Source organism: Athene noctua, chromosome 2 (genome assembly GCF_965140245.1).
Source record: "Athene noctua chromosome 2, bAthNoc1.hap1.1, whole genome shotgun sequence".
NCBI classification, from domain to species: domain Eukaryota; kingdom Metazoa; phylum Chordata; class Aves; order Strigiformes; family Strigidae; genus Athene; species Athene noctua.
In genome coordinates this window covers 124,267,879-124,291,083 of record NC_134038.1, presented here as the reverse complement: position 1 = coordinate 124,291,083, position 23,205 = coordinate 124,267,879, and the positions used below count along the sequence as shown (strand labels likewise).

The window sequence follows — 23,205 nt, the reverse complement described above, 5'->3', positions numbered from 1 at the left end:
TTGAAAGAATGTGTTTGAAGCAGCTCTAATTCAAATAACTGAACTTTAGCTGGAACTTTTTGGTTTCTCATTTTGAAAGGATGTTCCATTTCAAAAACTATTCCATTCTTTTAAAATCATTACAGAGCTCAAATACAAATCAAAACTGGTTTGGATTAAACTTTTAGTTTAACCTCAAACTTTGTTATTTTTTTTCATGCTGCCTTGCTTGCTGAAATGTTTCTCTTTAATTTTTCCCCTCCTCAAATTGCCAGTGAACCACTTTATCACTACATGAGATAATGAGAATGAGTTCCAGTTTCCACATCACAAAGTGTCTACCACACCATGAAACTGAACTATCTCTTTACCCGCACAGAACCTCTCCCCTAACCATACATTGAGGCCTAGGCATAAGGCAGTATGTGGGGGAGGTCTGTCATGCTGCTGTCCTAGAGATAAGCAGAAACCTTCACTGAACAAAGCTGCGCTAGCATTAACCATACAGCTCTTAGAGACAGAGTACAGGCATATTCTAATTAATCACAATTATGCAAACTCATGTATTTGCATATAGCACGGCGCACGGGGTTACAGGGAATTTGGCAGATGCCTACTGGATGTGACTCAGCCGGGAAGGGAACCTCAGTGCTTGCCCCAGGAAATCAAGCTGAGTGATGAGGCTGGAGGCAGACAAGGGAACAGGGGGAGAAACAAAGGCTTGTTTAAAGAGTGCAGTAACACTTCTCTGGAAAGTTACTGTATTTCCCTATTTAACAAGGAAGCTACCTGTCTGCTTCATACTTCACATCTGAGTTTTGCATGGCCCTTTAGTGACTCCACTAAAATGCTGTGCTCATCCTTTGAACTGGCAAAGTCAAAGGCAGCTGCCAGCTGGGCAGCACTCTGAATTCATAGCTCTAACACCTCCCTTTGACAATACTAAACCTAATGCCTCAGCCAAATTCCCAATAGCAATGCTATTCACCTTCCTAAGCCCTAATCAGCTATCAGCAGAGCTCCAAAGGGAAGGAGGTGAATGTCAGTGGCAAACTCACTCCGGGGCATTAAAGCCTATATGCAGCTTCAATCTGCAATACTCATAACATCAAGCTACAGACTACTTGCCCCATAAGGGTCACATACTCAATTTTGTCCCTGTGGGGACTAATCCTGGCAGATCAAGTATTATTTATGGCTCTAAAATTATCTAGATTTTTTTCTCTCTGCAGCTGGGAACCTAGGTTATTTGTTAGACACTGCTCAGTTACAAGAAGAAGATATTGCTGCTTGTAGTCTATTTATTAATATGCAGGCAAAATCCCCTGCAGAACAACAGCAAGTGCAAATTCACTAAACAGGAAAACTCACTTCATTTTTTTCCTGGAAGAGAATACAGAGGTATTCTCCCTGCTCTCACGGATGCTGCAATTACCTACCAGCTTCTTTTTCCCAGATGAAGCATAGATCCTCCCCTGACTTCTCAAATTCAAAGCCGGTATCGTTCCAGGCTAGCACTGAATGCTTACAGGAGTGCAGTTGAGAGGTGCCTCACCTGTACCTATCAAAGCAGAATAGCTCACGTGTTAAAAAAGACAGAGAAAAGAAATATTAAAAACTCTGATTTTCCTAATCAGATTGCATTAAGCCCAGAAAATGTGTAGGTTGAAAAGACCGTGTTGATAGAAAAACAAAAAAAGGAAACAAAACCAAAAAAAGGGCAAATTTTTAAATGTATGTGTGAATGGGAGTGAGTGCTTGCAAGCAGTATGACAGTGGAATACAATGATTGGGGAGAATCTTTCCACCCTTCTTTCCCAAATGATTGATGTTATAATCAGGGATAGCGGAGCTACAAGAGAAGAGAAAAATATAAGGCCATATTCTTGACTGGTGAAAATGAAAGAATTCACATTGATTTCTATGGAACCTCTGCTGTTTATGCCACTGTAAGATATATCCCTAAGAGAGGTGAGATAATGTGCAAGGACGGTGAAGATAAAAGCACATTAGAGAAATGAAAACTTATCACAGGCACTGTGTTCCAAGTAAACACAGCTCATAACCTCAGAAAGCCTTCAAGAAGCTTGTTCTTTTGGTTTTACTTGTGCTTTATAAATAACAATGAATGCATATACTTCTCTGCTATGAATGCCTCTCCAGCAATGACATATTGTCATTAATCATAATGGTATTCATTATTAGCTTTCATATGAGATTTTTTTCGGTTCAATAAAATATTTTGTCTGTGCTTTTACACACAATTATACCAAGCTATAGCTATGTCTTGATTACCTTTTTTAATACAAGAGGGACAATGCATATAGCCTTCCCTGGAGGGCACGGTTTGATTTTTACTGTGGAGCACAAGAGGTACTGAATGCAGTGACTGTGTGCTAAGCTCCTAGTGAGCACACTGCAAAACCATCACACAACTGCATAGAGCATTGCAAATTAGGACTGTGGCACCTAGTATGTTACTGGTACTTTTATCTGCAACTGCATGCTTCAGCTGATTGTTGCTAATCCTTTCCTTTTTTCAGCCAACAGAGTTTTTTGTAGTACAAATATGAAGAATATAAATCTAAAACTATAAACCTCTGTAAGACTGAGAAGCAGACAGCAAATGAAAGAAAATTTGAGTTGCCCTGATTTAGGCTTTACTGTACTACATAGGAGGCTTGAAGAATTTTATTTATTTTAGCGACATGTAAACTTTTCTTCTCAAATCATTCAAGTCTTTAATATTTTAAGATTTACTATAACTTTATAATAAGTTATAGTAATTTATGATTTTAATCATAAAATAATTTATGATTAAAAAGTACAAAAGCAGATGAAAACAGATTTTGAAAGTTCTCCAGACCTTACTGTTCTTACTCTCATCTAACAATACTGCTGACAAACAGCTGAGAGAGAGGCAGTCCTTCTTTAAGACTAACTCCCTACCCCTTCCAGTAAATGCCAAAAGCTCAATAGCCCTCTCAGCAACTCCACAAAACTTGGGGAAAATTGGGCAATCCAACCAAGTGCCAAGGAAGAAAATGGTATTCAAACAGCATGAAAAAACCTCCCTCTCCCATTTTGTTTGAGAAACGCCAATAGCTTTAATAATAACTTGACCAAATCTGCACAAATCTGTGGCATAATCCAGATCACCTGGTATACAAAGTGATAACACTCTCCAAATTCCTAGGGAGTTCAGCAAGGCCAGGATTTCATTTCTGCTGTTACTTAGCATAAGATCTTCAGTATCATCTTCTCTTAGAAAAGAATTTGTGCAGTTATTTTTTAGCACTACTTGGACTGCTTTTTTGCTGTTTAAGGGGATGTGCAAAAAGGTTGTACCAGAAGGGCCCACTATAAATTCAAATGTATAAACCTTATGGGTATTATTCTCCAGTATCCTATTTGAATATATGTTGAAAAGATTTTACAAATTTCTGATTATACTTCAAATATATTTCTTAAAACCACAAGTGTTCTTTGATTTACACACCAGCACATCAAAGATTAAAGAGCAAGACAATTACAATGAAGCTGATGAATTCCTCATCTCAGAAGCAGTGGTAAATTAAGGGAAAACAGTCTTGTTACTGGTTGTTCTTTTGTGATTAAGTAGTAGTTATCTGCGATGTTTGACATTCTGTAGACCTATTTATTTGATTAATTTAATTGCCGTCCTAATTAATTTAATTATTTTGTAGCAAGGGTTGAGAGGCTCGTGCATTCATGGTTCTCCCCATGGCGCTCAACTGATTACCAGTGCCACAGTTTGCTGAACTAGTAAAAAGCTGCCGCCCGGCCCCGGGTGCCCCTTTCGCCTGCCTGCGTTTGACTGATGTGCCCTCTGCTCGTTTCTGTCTCCGGGCCGTTGTTCACAGATTAACGTAGGGGATGGGATTATTCACGGGGCGTTTAATTAAGCATGTAGATAAATTTTAGGGGGAGAGAGCCCCCAGTCCTTGCACTTTTTAAGTGATGAGTGTACACAAACAACTCTTCCGTGTGTGAAGAGACACATAAGGGGGGGGGGGGGCAGTGGGAAGGGAGGCTGGTTTCCCCGGAAGCACAGGGGAAAATGGGGGGGGGAGGGGGAGGCAGGGAAGGGGGATTTGGGTGTTGCTTTAGTTTGTCACTCCGTGAAACGGCCGCATCTTTGCAAAGCAACTTTTGAATAACCAGGTGACGGCGGGCTGGGCTCTCTGCGTCCCGCGGGGCTACCCGTGCCGCACGTCCTCCATCCCCCACGCACACACCGGGCGGCTCCGAGGCCGCGCAGGGGGCGCGCCCCGCGGCCCCCCCCCCGGGGCAGCGAACCGCGCCGCGGGCGGGTGCGCGGAGAGCCGGCGCCTCCCGCTACCGCCGTGCGGCTGCCCGCGGAGCGCAGCGCGGCTGCGGGAACGCTCCACCGCGGCCGCTGGCGGGAGAGACGGGGCAGCCCCGGCGCCTGCGCCCCACCGCGTTCCTGCGGAGGGGGGGGAGGCGGCCGGGACCCGGCCCCGGGCGAGCCCCCGGCCCGCCCCTGCGCAGCGGGCGGCGGAGACGGCGCGGAGGCTCGCTGAGGGCCAGGGGAGCGCCCGCGGCTGCCCTCGGCCCCGCACTAGCCCCGGCGGCCGCGGAACCCGCCCCGAAAGAGCAGGAGAACTTGTTCGTCCCCGCCCGCACGTCCTCTCCCGCTGCGCATCCGCCCGCCCTCTGGGTCCCGCTCCCCCCGGAGCTCGGGGCCGGCCCGCCGGCTTTGGCTGGAAGACTTCCCCGCTCGTTTCTCTTGGAGGGGTTTTGTCGGTGGCGGTGTGTCGAGGAGAGGCTCCGTCCCCCAGGCACCCTGCCTCACCCTGCGGGGGAAGGGACTTGGGTGGGGGCGAGCCAGGAAGGGAGGATCTCAGTGGCTCTCCTAAAATCTATCAGCAGGCTGCGAGGAGGGAAGAGTTTGGCACTTCGCAGGCGAGGCTGGGCTTGTTTTCCCCAGCGGTGATGCCGCTGGACTGAGAGCGGCGCGGCCGTGGAAGTTGGGGGGAAGGAGCCCCATCCCCACCCCACCCCCCCCAACTTCGCCGCCCCCCAGACCCGGTCCAGAGCCTTCAGCCCCGGTGGCTCGTCCCTGCCGCCCCGCTGTATGAGAGCTGGTCCGAGGACAGGGCGACTCAGCGCCTGCTAGGGCTGCTCTCCGCCCCCCTCGCCCCCCCGGACTTTCCCACCACCGACGAGGAGCGGCGCGCACCCCGCACCCCGGAGAGTTGTCTCGGCAGGCTCCGTGCTATGGCGAGGCTGCGGAGAAGCAAACTAGCCGCTGGATTTCTATTACTTTTCCAGTGCCTGAGCGAGCGCTGCCAGCTCGCCGGCGGGGAGACGCTGAGGCAGAGCCGCGGTAAGCGAGGCCGGTACCTGCCGGGCGGGGCCGGCCCGGGCAGCGCCGCGGAGCCCGGGGCAGCGCGGCCGGGCCGGGCGGGGTGGGGGGGGGGGACGGGAACGGGGGGCAGGGCCGCCCCCCGCAGCACCGGCGTGGCTTGGGCTCCGCCGGCGGCTCCGCGGGCCGCGTACCCCGAGAGTAGTAACGCCGTTTGGGGGTTGGTTCCCCCCTGCTCCCGAGGGAGGCCCGGGGTGGCCGCGGTCCCGGCTTCTCCCCCTTCCCTGCCCCGGCTTCTCCGGAAAGAGCTCCCCATTACTTCATTTTTTACGCTAACGAGAATCCAGGACTTTCCGCCTTCAGTAAATCTGCCCCAGGATCGCCGGGCGCCGGTGCTGTTCCCATCCCCAGCCCCTTCGCGGGGTCCTAGGCGCCTCCTTCACAGCCGTGTACGAGACGCTCCCGAAGGCGAGGGGCTCCCCTCGAGCGCCGGGAAGGGACGGATGGAGACACCGGCGCCCCCGAGAGCCCGAGGCAGCGGGGAGCCGCCGGGAGCGGTGGGCTGAGGCGCCCCGGCAACCCCCCCGGCGCCCCCGCCCGCCCGCGGAGGGGCCCCGCGTCTCTCCCGGCCCCGAGCCGCGGAAGGGGAGGCAAAGTTTCCCTGCAGATCCTGCCTGGGAGAGCTAGCGGGCACTCTCCTCCCCCGCGGCAGCCAGTAGCTTGCAGCCTTCCCTGGAAACCCGGCGGTACGGGAAGGAGCCCCCAAGGGCTGCGGGACCTGTGCGTGAGGAGCCAGGGGCTGGCTCTGCCGCCTGAGTTTGCTTGTGAGGGTGTCGGGGTCCTCTCGTGAGTCCCTCTCGGAGACACCTGTTAATGCGTGACCCACAGCACCTGTCCTGCTTTCCCTGGGGCCACTGTTCCCCTCTGCGTGGGTTCTCTTTTGATCATTAAAGCCTCTGCATCCCGCATTCCTGTGCTGTGGAGGGGAAAGCTGCTGGAGGAAAGCTTGGCGCCTTTGCGGATAGGTATTTCGGGAACAAGTGAGGAAAGTCATGGTGTTTGTGTGTCAGGGGACCTTGCTGCGGCAGCTCTAGCTTCTAGGTATTTTCAAAAGCTGTGCCTTTATATTCGAAATATCAGCCAGATTAGTATCAGATGAAACATGTCCACTGGCTTCCCTGGTGCAGCAGAACTGCCTGTTCTTCCTTTTCTAAAACGTTTGATATTAATGTGAAGAGTTTTCTGGTCACAGTGTAACTGACCCGAACAAGAGAGGCTGGGAGGTTTTTGAAATGTCCGGTGAGATAATGTGCCAGACAGAGCGGGGATTTTCCCAGGCAGGGGCCTACCACTGCGTTTGGGAATTGCTAAATGACAAGGTAGCTCAGCAGGTTGCTGGGGCTCACATGTCACTTGGGGCCAAAGGGAAAAAACAGGAGGAGGCTTTTCATGTACTGCTGCAAAATTCATGTTGCTGTTCTCAAGGGCTGTCGGCAGCAACTCTTGGTATTTGTTAATGTTAGTTACAAGAAAAATAAAGTGTGTTGGTGATACTAGAAAATTACTATGTTGTGTGGCAGTGGACTGAGCTCACAAAGTTTATTAATCTTCCAGCCACTGTATCCGGAAAATAAAATGTTAGTGCTCACTAAATGAAATATAATTTATCAGTGGGCAAATAATCACCACACATCATTGATTTAGGCTATTAAGTTGTAGTAGTCCTCAATGTCTGCACCAGGAGGTGCTAAATAGAAGGTACACCAACAGCTTGCTTATCTGTAAATTATTTATTAATGTCTTGTGTCTTCCTGAATGTAATATGAAGTATCAAGGAGTTTATAATCAGGCAAATATTCTTTTGATATTTAATACATTCTGAAGAAAGTATACCAAGCAATTGTTTTCTTCAACTAGTAAGATGGACAATCTGATGTCAGTTTTAACAAGTAGATGTTTGTAACTTTGGCATCTTTTCCTTCCCTCTTGGTTAAAAAGTCTGTATTATGACAGAAATAATTAAGTGTCATTAACATAATCAGGGTTGTATGTAACATATTTTCATCATTCCTTTTTTTCTAATACTGCTCTGCTTTGGAAAAAATGCAAGTGAGGGACTGTGTCTAATCGGTAAGAAGGTAATTATGTAAAGCCAGGGAAATTCAACTTAAGGTTCTGTGCGTCAAAATAAAAACTGCTGTTTCAAAGTTTTACTGTGTTTAGCATCTAGTGTATATGTTTAGATCAGCTCAGATAAAAACTGTAAAGAATTAAAGTAAAAAATAAATCTTTGAAGTAGCTGCAAATTCTTAAGGGAAGCTGTTTTGACATATTCTTCGAATACTCAGTAACAAAACACCTTATTGAAACTGAATGACATAACAGCATCAAGAAATGGGTACGTTTAGTATGCCCTGGCAGAGCTGGAGCCAGGAGAGGATTTCTGAGGATGGTACCAAAGGGATATGCCATAGTTCCAACAGACCGAGAAAAACACACTGGCATATTTTGCCAGCTCCTCAGAATTACCTGGATGGGTAAAATCAGGTCGGATCAATTCAAGTCAAATCGTTTTCTAGGCATGCGGGAACTTGTCTGGCTGCCTCTGGGTGTTTTTAAAATCCAGATCTGTGTGACCAGGTGCGAGGCGGCGCTGGCAGGAGCGGGGCTGTCCCCGCTAGAGGGCACAGCGGCAGCCCCACAGGCTGCGGCTCTTCCCCAGGAGCCCTCCATCCCTCCCTCCATGCTCCCCTGTGCCTGCTCAGAGCTTCATTTTTGCTGACAAAAATGCTATAAATCAAGGATGGAGATTCTTAAACATAAGGTTTGTGTGCATGTGTGTTTTACAGTAGTCAAACTGAATATGACATGAATTTAGTGAACTGAAGCAAATGGTCTTTTGAAAGCTCACATCACAATTAAGGCTCGCAGTTGTTTTAAGTGAGAGCTCACTGCTTGTTGAAGTGTTGCCACAAGAAGTCTTGGAAGCATTACATTCTTTTGCAAACACCGTCAGTCATAATTAGGAGGTTGTTATTTTAATTTTTCTTCTGTCAAAGCATATTCCAGAATCCTGGTATAATTTATATTCATTGGACTGCTGCTGACTCCAGCATCAGCATTCAGAGAGGGGTAGAATTATTTATATGGGATAAACTACTATTAAAGAGTGTTTATCTAGCATTTATCTACAGCTGAAATAGTCACATTTTCTGTATTGCCTAAGCTTCATTATGTTTAAAACAGAAAAACCACAACCAAAACTGAACTTTTGTCATTACACATTAGGACCTTCAACTTTTATCTTAGAAGTATCAAAGGAAATACAATATTAGACAACATGTATGTCAGGTATTTTTTTTTCTCTTTGCATTCAAAATTACTTTTTTTTTTTCTTCTGTACATGATATGTAAATGGAAACAGTTGAGTTAGAGAACCCCAGTGACATTTGAGAGTAAATCCTATTTACATATCGTATGTATTTTACTAAGAATTCCCACTAATTAAGTAATCTTTTTTAACTTTCATCCTAGTTTTTCCTTTTATTTTTTATGCTTCTTGTCACTGTCATTTCCTCTGAAATGGTGGTTTGAAATATTGCTGGTAAATAGTGGGTAAATTAAGACTATGATAAGGTTAACTTAGGTATTAAATTTGGTTTCACAGAAACTCATTTCCACAAGTTTAGAGTAAGATCAATACTCATAGTTCATTGAAGGTTTAAAAATCCCTTGGGGAAAACAGTGTTTTTGTTTGGCTGTAAATATTACTCTTCCAGGGTTTACATCCTCAGGCAGGCACTTAAAACCCAGCAAACACTTGACTCAGACGCTAGGTTTTGTCTGACACTTAACTTGGAGTTGATGATGAGTAACAGGCAAACTAGCTCTCTGCACTGTAAACAAATGTAGAAAATGAGGAAAAGATCGTTATAGCTTGAAAAGTTCTTTTGTTCTGGGAAGCACATAATGGCCATTTAGAGCAAAATGCTGGGACACCTACTGCCTTGCTGAATACTAAATTTCTGTAAAAAGTCTGTGGTTCAGAAGGGCTGGTTCTTTTAGGAGAAGAGACTCCTGAGACCGTGAAGGAGTCAATGAGGAAATTCATAGAGTCAGGTGATGAGAGAGACCCACTGAGGAAAACAGTTGCCTATGTTGAGTTAACATTTTCATTAAGGACTTTCTGGCACAGTTTAGGTGGAGCAGTCTGCAGATCTCTGCACCTGCACAGATGTCAGGAGATGGAGGTTTGGACCTGAAGTTTATGTTTCCTGCAGGACTACTATGCAGCAATGCCCAGAAAGTTGCTTTGCTTTGAATTACGCTGAAGACAGCTATCACACAAGAAATGTGCTCGGTTTAATTGTACTGGTTTTCTCCACAAAGGAGATAAAAATTTATTAGAAGAAATAAAAATAAAAGCATCATTTGACTCTGTATTTGATAAAAGCCAGTGTGATTTCATTGGATTGTCTGAAGTACTGAGCAGTTCTGCTGCAGGTAACCTTGACAGCACTGGTAAACAGCAGCCCCATTTTCAAAACTTATTGAGGCCTCAGTCTCTAGACTGAGAACACAGATGGGGTAACTGGTGTGAGTGTATTTTGAATTGCTGGTGTGAATCAGGCTTCCTAAGGAAAATGAATACCAAAGCAATTTAAGAAGGCAGTAGTTAAGGTAAGCGTGTGCTGGGGGCTCTCTACAGAGCCAACAAAAGGTAATTTGGTGGGAGCATTTCTCATCCAGTACAAGGAAATGTTGAAAGCTTGCCAGCAGTGTGAAATTATATCCAACTGTTAGGTTGGATGAGGGCTGAGCTGGGGCTGTTATTGCGGTGCAATTGGCAGATGTCATATTTACTAAACTGGCGAATTGCGTAATCGCAGCAGGAACTGGAAGAACCCAGGAGATTACTTTCCATGGAGAAGTATGCAGAGAAGCCCTCTAAGTGCACGTGGGTTTTGTTTTTGTTTGTGGCTTCTGACAAATGAGCATAAAACATTGCCCTGAGGTAATGTTTGTGAGTGCTGGGTGCTGTATCTCATCATGGAACACTTCCTCCACTTCTCCTCTTTTCTTTTTCCTTATCCAACTAATAAACATAGCTTCAATTAGCACTCCTTGCTGTCAACATTGAGCAATCAGTTGTGCTAAGTGTCCTTGTAAATTTCTGGGTTTGAAAGAGCTTGTGTAACATTTTCATCTCTCTCCACCAACTGGCAGCGTGCAGGAGTGTGTTTTCAAGTTGGATTTGGCCCAACCTTTTTCTCTTCTGAAAAGGGCAAATAGAGCATGTTCTTAGGCCAGATCCAGGGTCAGGCTTGACACTTGAATTGAACACACAGTTTCAAAAGCAGCAAACTTCTTGATGGGATGATAAATCAAGAGAAATATGAGGATTAATATGAAGATAGCTACAAGACAAGGCATCACAAGATTGATGCATCTGCTCTGCTCGACAATGGTAAGATCCCAACAGGAATATTCCCTTCAGTTTCAAGTACTGCACTTGAAAAAATATGTGGCCTAATTGAGGAGTGTCATATGAAATAAAAAAGGGAAGAACACTGATAGGATAAAACTAAGAGATGACACGGTAACAATCTTCAAGTGTGTAAAAGGCTTCCACAGAGAAGGGAATAACTTGTCCTCAACAACAAGTAATGACTTAAATTGCAGCAAGACAGACTTTTAAATGTTAAGGCTAGGGGAGTGGGTTATTTCCGGTAGTCTTCATCACTGGAACAGGCTAGACAAACATATGTCCAAAATGTCATACTGTCCAGAAAGGCAGCTGTTCCTGCCTTGGAGCAAATGGCTAGACAATATGACCTTTCAAGGTCTTACCCAGCTGTTTTGAATCGTACTGTGTGGGTAGCTTTAAGAATACAAGGGTTCACCTTGAACTACACAGCTTGATAAAATACAAGCATGAATAAAAGTGCTCTCTTAGCTCAGGGCCTCTGTCTATCATTTGTCAGTGATATATGTGGCTTTAATATGATATTAACATACACTTCTGTGGCTGCAATCAAGGCAAAGACATTTAAAATGCTACTTTAGTTAGAATCCTTATGTCATGAAATAGGGCTTTTAAAATCAGATTTTGCTCTTACCTGGTTTAGAACCTTTGTCTTTTAATACAAACACTACCTCGGTTCCATTATAAGCAGATAACTTTTTTTTCTTTTAAAATGTTCTCATAGTGACTCTTTTGGACTTTAGGCAGGCATCACTTATCCCATGTAATTTTATTGAGTGAAGAAATCCTTGTCCTGAATAGGTAGAGTTCCACAAATGGAATATATAAACCTTTCCATTTAACCTATCTCTGGTAATGTTTTGGGTATCTGTTGTTTCACAGTTGATGCTAAGAGCTCTGGTCCTTTCCTTTATAGATGTAATTGAACTGTGTCAAAGGGCTGCTTATGTTACAGGGATGCAGTGCCATTTATAGGTTTTACTGCAGCTTTCCTTAACTGCTGTAGTTAGTAGGGCAGATTCTGTTGGAAGTTTCTTCTGTATTTAGCAGCAGAATAGGATGCAGCGGTTATCCAGTAATAAGCACTTTGAGGTTGGGTTTTTTTTCCTTCTATTCAAGCATTACCTCCCCCCCGCTTTGGTCATAATGTGAATCCTGCAAATACTAAATGGGCAATACTGCATCTGGGCTGAGTAAATACAGCTTTTCTCTTTACAAGAGTTGTTACTAGGCTGATTGTAAAAGGCAAGTATTATCCATTGTAATTTCAGTGTTTTCTGAAGGGTGAAGTGTTAAAGAGAGGAGAGTTCATCCACTACGCAGGTTCTTTTGATGAGTCAGCAGTTAAACTAAAAATCCGTTGGAAAATGCTGTCTTGCCTCCAGAGAGAATTGGGAGCCAGAATCAATCTTTATTGCTATAGTTGCTCCATGATATTTTTCCAGCTGCATGTTTTTGCTTTCCTGTGTGGGTGTATGTGACTCTCCTTTTGAATTTGCAAGCCAGAGAGTATGCAATTGCAATTCAACCTCAGTCACCCTGGGTTATAAAGCCAAGGCCCTCTGTTAGGAATTCTTTCATGGCAGGAGATGTTTCAGAGTTCCTAGGCTCTTCTCTCCCATTCTTCATCCCCTGCCTGCTTTGCAGATTGCTTTCTTCTCACTTGCGCTGTTTCAGTAGTTCATGTGACCATGCTCCTAGGTCAGATGGATCAGACCTGCTCTCCTTAGTGTGAGATTTAAGAGACAGAGAGAGAAAAAAGACTACATTTTGGAAGAGGTAGGGCAGGTGAAAATAAAATTACAAGGAGAATCAATTTATTTTTAAACCTCTGAGAATTATAAATCCTCTTAGAACAGTGTAAAAACTCTGGAAAAGTAGACTAACTGACGTCTGTTTAATACTACCAAGTGTTATATAGTCTTAGTCAAAAAATGTTCAAAGAAACAACTAAATGAAATTGGAAAATTATGCCAAAGTTGACATGCTCTTGTCAAATATTTCAACTGGGAAGTGTCAAAACAAGTAATTTTGAGTTTCTTATTTTGATGATTGTAAAATGCCTCATTTCAAATTTTTCATTTTGACTTTTAGATTAAAATTATTATATTAGGATGTATAAGCATAATTGAAAAGCACTTTGTTTTGGAGTTTGTGTGTGTATATCTCCATATTTTTCATTTCATATCCTACAGAAAACATTGACTAATTACTTTTACCAGACAAAGATAAAAATTTTGATTTAGGGGGGGAAATTCACTTACTAGTCATCTCTAATTGAGATATACTGTTATTGAGAGTTTGTCTACGTACTGTAAGACTTATAAGAACAGATCATTTTATCTTGTAGAAACCTTACTTTTATTTGATGACAGGAAAGGGGGGAATGGCTGAAAAAAAACCAGTCATCCTGATTATCCAGTTACTTTTTTTTTTTAAACTTTATTGCGTATTTCTCCTTCAGGTTGCTTCTTGGTTAATACGATATTCATGAGGCAGCTAAATTAAAAGAGAGCACATTTTCCAGATTGCAGCTGCTGTAAAAATAATAGATTTATGGTTTATTTGCAGTGAAGGCATTTATGGACTATAAGCTTAGCATTTGGTGTATTGCAGAAACCTGACTTCAATATCAACACAATTTATTACTGGTTCCTATTTAAACATATATATAATGATCTAAATCGTAGTATCAAAACAAAGAAAATGAATAGGGTGAGTCACCATTATAGATTATCATCAGTTGTGGTTTACATTTACTTTTTATTACATCAGTTATGAATTTTCTTTAAAAAGTTTTTAAGAATAAAGTATATGTAATGCAATGCTTTTTACTTTTATTATGCTGATTATGCAAGAATTAATAATTGAAATGTATAGTTGTACACTGTGGAAGTACACAACTTTTCATGTTTGCATTCAGTCACAGAAAACCGAAGAGGTCTTTCCCACGATAAACATCAAGCTAAGCAAAAACATAATTGGTTCCAATTTTGCTAATGTATTTACCCTTCCCACACCTTCTCATTTCACTTGTAATACTACAAGCTGTTGGAGGCATTTCCATCCTTCTAATGCACAAATAAAATAATAATAATAGTAGTAAGTTGTCCTACCAATTTATTTCCTAGGACTGCATAGCTAGAAGGGACTACCTAGGTCATCAAGTCTTTCTCTGGGCTGAGAAGCAGTTGTGTCGTGGATGTCTGTGCCACATGCGCCAGTGCACTGCAGGCCATCAGTAATGCTCTTTCCCATAACAATCTTCAGGCACATAGTAAAACAGCAGCAGCCCCAAGTATAACGTGTCACAGAAGATAACAAGGGCATTGAGAACAGTTTAAGTTTCTACAGTAGCAGAGAATTTTTAATTTTAGTACACTTTGTTTGAAACCTTGTCTGTCTTTATCTGGTTTTGCTAAGCCCGTTATTCTGTTTGTTTTTTGACCTAATATACTTGGCTTTTTCAGCCCATTTTGTTTCATGTATGATTGCAGGGACATTTATTGCCGAGTTGGTAATACTGGTTTTGTTTCAATTCAGAGCCATTTTCTAGAATAGCATAAATGACCTGCAAAATGGCTCTTCCTATAGTAAATTGTCAGTTTGAATGGAGAAGAGGAACTACCATTATCTTTTGTCAGCGTCTTGAGCTAGCCATGTATATACATCCTGAAATCTAACATTTAAAAGGGGACAACTTTATACTCTGCCTCAGCTAAGATGCCTGAGGATTGGCAGTTCTGCCATACCGGGGTTAAACTTTGTAATTACTTGTGGGTTTTTTTGGGTTTTGTTTGTTTGCTTGTTTTTTCCTGGGTATGAATTTGTGTTATTTCAGCTCCTTGGACTAATGTTAAACCTTTAACATTGTGTCGGACTGCAAGCTTGAACCCAACTTGTTTTCTAACTGTCTAGGTACTCTCTGAGGTCCAACCCCAGACTTTTGATTCCCATCACTCATCAGCAGGCACTTTGTATGCTCTACTTCTCCACTGTTTGTAGGGCACATGATTTTACAGCTTTCTCAATTATTCCCATAATCATCATAGCTATGCACTTTATAGTCATTAGTATTCTTATTCTTGGAAGACCTTGGAGAAGTAAGGGAATATCCTAATTTTACAAATAGGAAGATGGTTTTGAAAAAGCGGCTATCTTGCCAGAGTTAAAAATGCATTTTTCATGTCTCCGTAGTTGCTTTCTTATGCAATAGCCCAGTTATCTTTTGAATTTCCCCTTGCTTCACCCAAATTCAGGGCTATAATTTCTCTCTTCGTTCTCGTTCTTGAATTCCCTAATCTAAGATTTTAAATCCTAGTCAGACCTCTGTTGAAATAACCTATGTCTGTCTGGAAAAAAATAGGTTAGAATTGACTAAGGGCTCTGATCAGTGCCAAGACAGCAAGGCTTAGTTTGGGACTGCTGTAGATTTTGCAATTTCTGATGTTTCTCTCCTCACTCAGGCTTGCAGCAGGAAAGGGATGTGTCTCTCAACTGTTTATACAGCAGATCCCAGACTGCCACATTTTATAGTCTAATGTAATAAGTTTCTTTCCTAAACACAAGTGTGTCTGAAGGACAGACAAATACTGAGTCAGATTTCTTCTGGTTGGCACTTTGACAATTTGGAAGGATTATGTCCAAATCTCTTTGGTTTTGCCATTGAGTTCTTGGAGAGAAAAGAATGATGATGTTTCATAAACAGTAAAATTATTTTTCCTGTAATTAAACTTTGAAAATAACAATCCAGATGCAGTAATTACTAGTCAGAAGACAGATTTCCAAAGCAGTCAGTTTGCAGCACTGCTGACTTGAACTCTTTGACTGTTTAAAAAGTTTATCCTCTTCAGAAAATGAGCACTGCAAGAAGTAGCATATTATTTTACTGCAAAAATATGATAGCAGCCTTTACTGGAATTGTATCTTCATGAACCTTTAAGCAGAAAGATTGTTGACAAATGTTATATAATACATGTATTTATACAGAGTCCACGTACAATGCTGTGCCTCTGATGCTATAAATCATTCTGAAATTTCCTGTGGAGTAAGTATCTGTCTGAAAACAGAACTGATAGATTTACTAATACAATCAGTGCTTTTCAGTGTCTGCTGTTTTATCACCAATGGTGTCTTTTGTTTGTTCTGTAGAAATAGTGATAAGTTTAAAAAGCTGGATTTAAAAAAACTGTTGTTCTTAGCTTGTAAAGTATGAGTTTTCCTCCCTCCACCTAATTTGAAAAGAAATTTAAATTATCTTTTCCAGACTAATTAAGCCATCAGGGGAGAAAAAACCACAAACCAACCCAGACAAAACAATACAAGAAAACAACAAAACAAAACAAAAAAACAAAACCAAAAACCAAAACCAGGCTTTATGTTTTGGAATATTTGGATTTGCGTCTTTAGGCTCAAATTATGGAACACGTCCCTTACTTAGACTTGTGCTTAAATATTTGCTTTACAGTCGCAGTGTATACAAGTGGTGTCCTACAAATGGGTGGACTGAAAAAGTTGTCGATGTTTAGGATTTTTCTCTGATCTTGGAGTTTAGAATTTGGTTGGCCCAGAAGTCCCAGGCCAGTTGCAACAATGGCAGTAAATTTTGCAGCATTTTTGCAGATCCTGAAGATATTTCTGGAGAGAAGGATCTCTCAGCCTGCAGAAAGACTGACTGCTACCTTCCCATATTGTTGTAGTGGGTAACAGGAGAGGACTACAGAGAGTAATCAGTTCTTTGATGCAGGCATGTTGTGTTCCCCTTTAAGAGCTGGGCATAGGGATGTTTTTGTTTTGTTTTGTTTTTTGATGATGTGCAAGACGTGTTTAGGAGATGCACAAACTAAATATTCACTTAGATTTTATGATCAGTCTTCAAGGGACTGAAATGTGTCCTGAGTTTGAGAAGCAGTAAGCACACACAGCTCACATCAAATTTAAGTGTAAAAGCTTATTACATGCTGCTTCTTGAATGCAGATTTATGGTTTATTGTTCCATTCCTTACACAAACAAAATTGCTGTTAGCTTCAAGGGATGACCCAGAGATGTTAATGAATCACAATTTTTCTCCAGGCAGGCATAGATAATAATCTGAAGGTGAGATCTTCAGGATAGGAAGTTATGTCCAGCTTTATTTGCAGTTTGCTGTAGTTAGAGTAGGATGTAAAATAAACCAAATTCTTTTAGCTTTAGCCTTGACCCTCCCATGTCTATATTTGAACATCATTATTTTATTCGTATTCTGCTGTTTTATGGCACAGCTTAGTGGGGTGTATACCAAGCCAGCATTCCTACTGAAATTTAAAAACTGTGGTCAAGGAGATTGTCCAATGTTTAGTTACGTCTTGCACTGACACAGTCATGTTTTTTTATTGATCATCATAAATCCACTGCAGTTTTAACTCCTATCTCTAATTATCTGAGAGTCTTTGAGACTGATGCTGGTATAGTTGTAAATACAGACAGTTGGCTCTCTTTTTCCAATAATCTGTTGTTTCAAAATCTAGGGAAAGGTTTCTCAACTTTTAAGTAGAATTCAAATTGACTTTGTTTCTGTAAAGTAGGAGAAGGCAAAGAGAGCAAAGATGTAAATGCCTTATAAAAGGAAAAATAGTTGCTACACTTGCAAGTCTCAGTTTGGCACAGCACTTAAAAATGCAGCTGAAGTGTGTGCTTGAAGAGAAATGCGTATGTAAAGTCTTCACCGAACTGACTTGTGCTGGGACATACTGGTAGGTGTTACTAAAATGTTTATAGGGCCTTTTATATCTAGAATTTAATTTAGGAAAAAAGAGGTTAAAGTCTGCCCTCACATACTTCAACACAAACAGTTTACTCCTTTAAGAGTAGTTTGGGCCAAATAGGATTGGGAATCCAAAAGGATTCTTTAGCCCACAAACCCTTTCCTCTAATTCTGTACTGTGCTCAACAGCCCTTAGTGCATGTGAAATAATCCAGTGTGGGATCTTTGGTGACAGTGCAGCTAGATACTACCTTCCCATGGCCTTTAAGCATGGTTTGTAAAATTCCAGGAAGAGAATGAATGAGCGTGACTATTACCTTGGTACTGAAAACATACTGCATTTCCCAAAGTTGTTCATTACACTCTTTGAAGGTATTTGGTATTTGAAGGCTGGGAGGTTCTGGTTGCCTGGTTCATTGATGATGTTTATATTTGTATTATCTACTTATAATTTATGATAAAGTAATTTGCTTAATTGTAAGGGTAAAGGAAATGCATTGGTCTTCAGAGTGCTTGAGGCTCTTGAAATGGGAAAAGAGGAGCAATCAGAGCAGAGTCCATGGGTTGACTGTGAGTGCTACCAGAACATTTGCTGGGCAGGAATGAAAGGCCCGATTCAGTTCACTCTATACATTTCAGCAGCCGTATTAATTCTGTGGGGCTATTCAGCCTGGAAGTCTACAGGAAAGAGATCAAAACACCCATGTTGATTAAAAAAAATAGGTTACTTTGAGGACAAATACTCTGCTCCTTTAATTTAAATCTATAGGGAGCCAGAGAGCAGAGATAGGAAAGGATATATGCAGAAGCTCTGTAGGGAAGCAGTGTCCTTTTAGGGGAAGATACTGCATTTTCTATTCTATTTCCATTTCTTTTTTAGTCTTTGAAAAGGAGTAAAAACAACAAAAAAAGAGCCTTTCTCTGATTCTGTACTCCTGAAAATCACAGAAAGGAGGAACTGTCTGCTACACGGTTTAAGGAATGTCAAAAACTTCTTAATTATATTGGACAGGTAAATGGGAAAAGAAAGGTTCCCAACCTGTATCTCCCTGCCAGGTGACTGCTCTTATCAATGGCTGCCTTGTAAAACATATCTGAGGAATGAAAAGACTTTTTGTCTGGGTCTGTGCTGGGCTATGCTTCTAGGCATTCAGGAGCTGTGCTTCCTTTTTTTATTCCTGAACACCTGTTTTAGCAAGGCATCACAGGATGGGGGGAGGACAGGCCAGGAAGGCAGAGTGGGACCCTTCTGGTCTGTAGCACTTCTTCAAAGATGCAGTTGTTTATACACTCCCATAAACATGCCTTTCTGAGGTGGAAAGAGGGAAAAAATGAATAATGATGATAAAGTACAGGCTGAGGCCGTTTGGCCCTATGGTAATTTTCTGTATATTTACAGCTGTATTGTGGCAGTAGTGGTTTAACTTGTAGCTTGACAGAGTATCCTTTGACCATCATTGTGGTACTGCAAATCACAGCAGAAAGCACTAAGATACAACCCAAAATAATGGCTTCATTATAAATGGGAAGCTGAACGTAAATGTGTTCTGCTCTCACTGCGCATCCCTCTGCAATTGTGGGCTGTATTTCCTTAACTTGTTAACTGACATGGTAGATCATTTATCTTTGTTTGCCAAAGCAAATTGCTCCAGTCTTCATCTTTCCCAGGAATCCTAAAACATGTTTCTGGTTCAGAGATGCCCATCCCCCTCAACTTGCTATTTTTATCAGTAGCAAGGCATCTCTGCTCTTACTGACTTAGGGGTTTTGATACCCACCTGCCAAGGTATTAGTAGGAAGTTCATTGAACTATAGCTATTCCTGCTGTTCATATTTACCCAGCCAAATGGCATTTGAAGAATAATAGCCATCATTCTACAGACCCACTGAGAAATCCCATGTGCATTTCATGATTTAAAGTCATGTCATGTGCTTTTTCTCCCTCCCATCCCTCTTGATATTTATGCTTTAATATATTTTACTTTGCATTTGCGGATTTAGAATGGATGGCTTTGAATTTTGAGATAATTATTTATAAGCTTTTCTATAGGTTTCATCATCACCATATATTAAAGTACTTTGTAAAGACCGATGGATTTAGCCACAAAACTGCCATGTCTAATAACTGCTATTATTTATTTTCATTTTACCAGCGGAGCACTGGAGTATTGAATGACTTCCCAAGATCACACACAGCAAATTTGGTGCAGGCACAAGAAAAAAATCTCACAGTTCTAATTTGTGTTTTAATGTTTAACCTTCAGAGCAGACACTGTATACTTCATAGTGATGGAACCACAGACTTAAAATTGTATATGCAAGAACTGCTCATTAAAAACAAGCCAATAGCCTCTTTACAATTTCTGTCAGAACTCCACCATCCTGCCAACAGCTCTTTAACTTCGATTTAAATATTTGGCAATCCAGGACTGGGTTTTTCCTCTCTCTGTTGCTGCAAGATGCCATTCAAGCTTACTGCTGAGTAGAGCTGCAGTCTCTTAAAGTAATTAGGGAATCTGTTTTGTTTCCACAGGAATACTAATATACGCTTCACAAAGCCCCCAAAAACCAACAACAAAACACCCAACACACCCAAAAATCCACAAAAAACCAAATACTCCACAAACCAAATGAAACCCCTCACCTCTGTGAAGTTACTAATTTAGTTACAGATTGTATTTATTTGCCATTTTAGATATTTGAGAACCAGCCTACAATTCAGTTCTTCTCTTTCTCATCTTTTTACTTTTTCCTTCACTGATATGAGGAAGAAGTAGAAGTGGAAGTTATGTGAGGCCAAAGGAACAGTCAGAGATCTGTGCTGTCCTGGAGCAAAGGCTTGTCAGAGAAGTGGAGGTCTAGACGGGTCTAGGCTCACATTCACCATTTCTTGCATCTATGTGAAGGAGATAATGAAGGCCTAGAAACCACCTTAGAAGAGGACAAATCTGGAAAAATGTTATAGCCCAAGGACAGTTACATTACTAAGACGTTTTTCCAAATGTTCCTTTCAGATGCATTTCACTAAGAGCATGAGCTCTTCTGCCTCAGTGTGCAAGGACAAAAGAAAAAGTATGTGACTCTCTAATGTTTCTTCTGGCCTACTCTTAAAATGTACCCGGTCTTTCACTAAATGACACTACGTATTCACAGGTAGCAAAAACCTGACTTGATATTGTGACAGAGCTTGGCTTTGGGACTTACGGCAGCGAAGGTACTCCAAAATTTGAGCTCTGGTGCTAAAAGAACCCTATATTCCTTAGGATGTGGAGCCCAGCACAAGTTTTTGATTCTTTCCTTGATCCGAAGATTGTATAGTGTGTAGCCTAGAAATAAATATATAAGTCATTCATCAGCTCACTTTACCTTGAAAAAGATATGCCAAGTTGTTGAAGAGTTGTTCCCAAAGAAATGATGACCAAGAGAAGGCAGCCAAATGTGAACTGTTAATTTTCTTGTGCAATATATGCAACTGAGCATTTAATCTAATTTGTAGTCCTTTTGCAATATAAAATTAATGACCTGTACAATTTATTTTAAGGTCTGCTATAAATTAAATGCATCAGCTGGATGTTTTTCTTTTCTCTAAAGAACAATTATCTGGTTTGGAAATCTAATTAAGTCATCAAGTAAAATAATTTTCTCAATTCTGAAAGAAACACAGTTGTCTGAATATTTAGAAGAGATTTACAGGAAAAAATATAAGTTTTCTAATACTTTGCTTAATAACTTCCATGAAATGTGTGCAACATTAGCTTGGAATGTCTGGCTTTACAATGGCCACAATACATTTGTAACCCTCTCAGCAAAACTGAAAATATGAGGATTTAGTTAATAAGATGAAATTAACATGCAGTTATACCATGCAGTTCTGTGACATTACTGTACAGTTCCTTAAGTGCTTCATCTTGGGCATTTAGCACTGATATCAGTAGGAGCTAAATGCCCCAAATCTCCTTAAACACTCTGTCTGTGCAGTATACAAGGTTATATTTTGCATTTAGTTTGAGTATTTTTTATTCACTTTTAATAGTACCAGGTAATGTGGAGGTTTTGCAGTTTAGTAAGCCTTTCGCCTGGGAACAGATTGAATTCCAGCCATTTGAAATCAAAATAGAAAAGGTAATAGTCAGTCTTGGGACATGATGAATTCTAATCAGTAGTCCCACGTACTCACAGGGCATTTGAATTTGCGTTTCTTGAAGAACAAACATTTTCCATCGATTCCTGAAGAGTTCAACTCTGCAGCAGTCACTGGTCTGGGAGAAGCTGCTGGCCTGGGAAGCACTGCTCTGTATGTACAAGGGGGCTGCCAGGTCTTACAATCCTGGCTGTCTTTGTTTCCTGCTGCTAAATATTATTTAAGGAAATGTAAAATGTCACAACTGTGTAGGAACAATGAAAAATAAATTAGAAGGATTTAGAAGGAGCTGTGGCACATCGTGGATTTATATGTTGACAGTATTTAGGAACCTATTTTTATCGGTGTCTAATTGCAAGTTATTTTGTCATCAGTGTGTAACCTCTTATATAACTCTACAGATAGAAGGGGTGTGTCTAGGTAAATGTATATATGCTTGTGTGTATATATAGACATATTTAAAGACAAGGCCCCATATCAGTTATGCAGTAAATTTTCTTTACCTTCATTCTTTATTTGCCTCTTTACACACAGATTTTCATGGTCTCAATAATAAGGATGTTGTTTTGAACACTTGGTATATTTACTTCCCAGAGGTACCATTCCTTTTACTGTTCTAAGAGTGTATTCCACTCCAAGTTTTGCTTTCGTTTATTGATACAGTGTGGTGTATTCAGGAAAGCACAACTGTCTTTATCCTAGCTTAGTTACTGTTTTCAGGATTTTATCATCTTTTTTATACTCTCTACAAATCAAAAGTGATAAATCAATAGAAGACTGCAAAGAGCATCTAGTAATTATCTTTTCTTGAAGTTCAGTTTTGCTTTTCAACTTTTCACTTCTGTTAGTACCTCATACTGTTTCTAATAGTACCTCATATTGCATTCAAATAAAGTGACTACATGAGGGTATCAGGGTTCTTCTGATCATTTTTTTTACTACTCCTTATACAAGTAACTTTGCATGTTGATGATCGTCGTGCACTGCTGTACTTAAAGATGTTAGTCTAAATTTGCTTTCCTTACTCTGGCAAATATCTCAGTGCCTTCAGTAACAATTTGCCTGTTAAGGTTTATAGCTGTCCTTGGTGGAGCAGCCCAGGTCCAGCTGTTCACAGTGGCTGTCTGGAGCCCAAGAGGAAGAAAGCACGTGAGGCTCACGCTGCTCTCCAGCCCAGGAGGACAGAGGGTCCACAGTGTGGTCCGGTCAACTGACATGTGACACAGCTCTTGCTGAGACAGGTGACAACTACTCCCTGAGTCTTAGGGATGTGGCATAGTAACGCAGGGCCTTCAAAGGTTGTTAGAATTGGGGGCTAAAACTCGTGTTGAAACAAAAGCCAAATCATGTGGTATCAGTACTGTAGTAGGAGTTTTCTGCTTCAAAACTCTCCATGGGCTGCAGGATCAAGTTTCAAGGAAGAAAATCTCCTACTTGCTTATACATCTAATTGGTTTCTCTGCAGCAGGTGGACACTTCTTGTGTTTGGCATGAGTTATATCCTTAG

The 23,205-nt window shown here is 41.6% G+C and overlaps 1 protein-coding gene across 1 annotated transcript in view; it reads left to right on the top strand.

The window, feature by feature from the left end:
* The first annotated feature begins 4,510 nt into the window (after positions 1-4,510).
* Positions 4,511-23,205, top strand: part of PLXDC2 (plexin domain containing 2) — a 279,425-nt gene continuing 260,730 nt past the window's right edge. Inside the window, exon 1 of the mRNA XM_074900172.1 lies at positions 4,511-5,350. Within this exon, the coding sequence (XP_074756273.1) occupies positions 5,242-5,350 (109 nt within the window). The 5' untranslated portion in view covers positions 4,511-5,241. The remainder of the gene's footprint in view (positions 5,351-23,205) is intronic.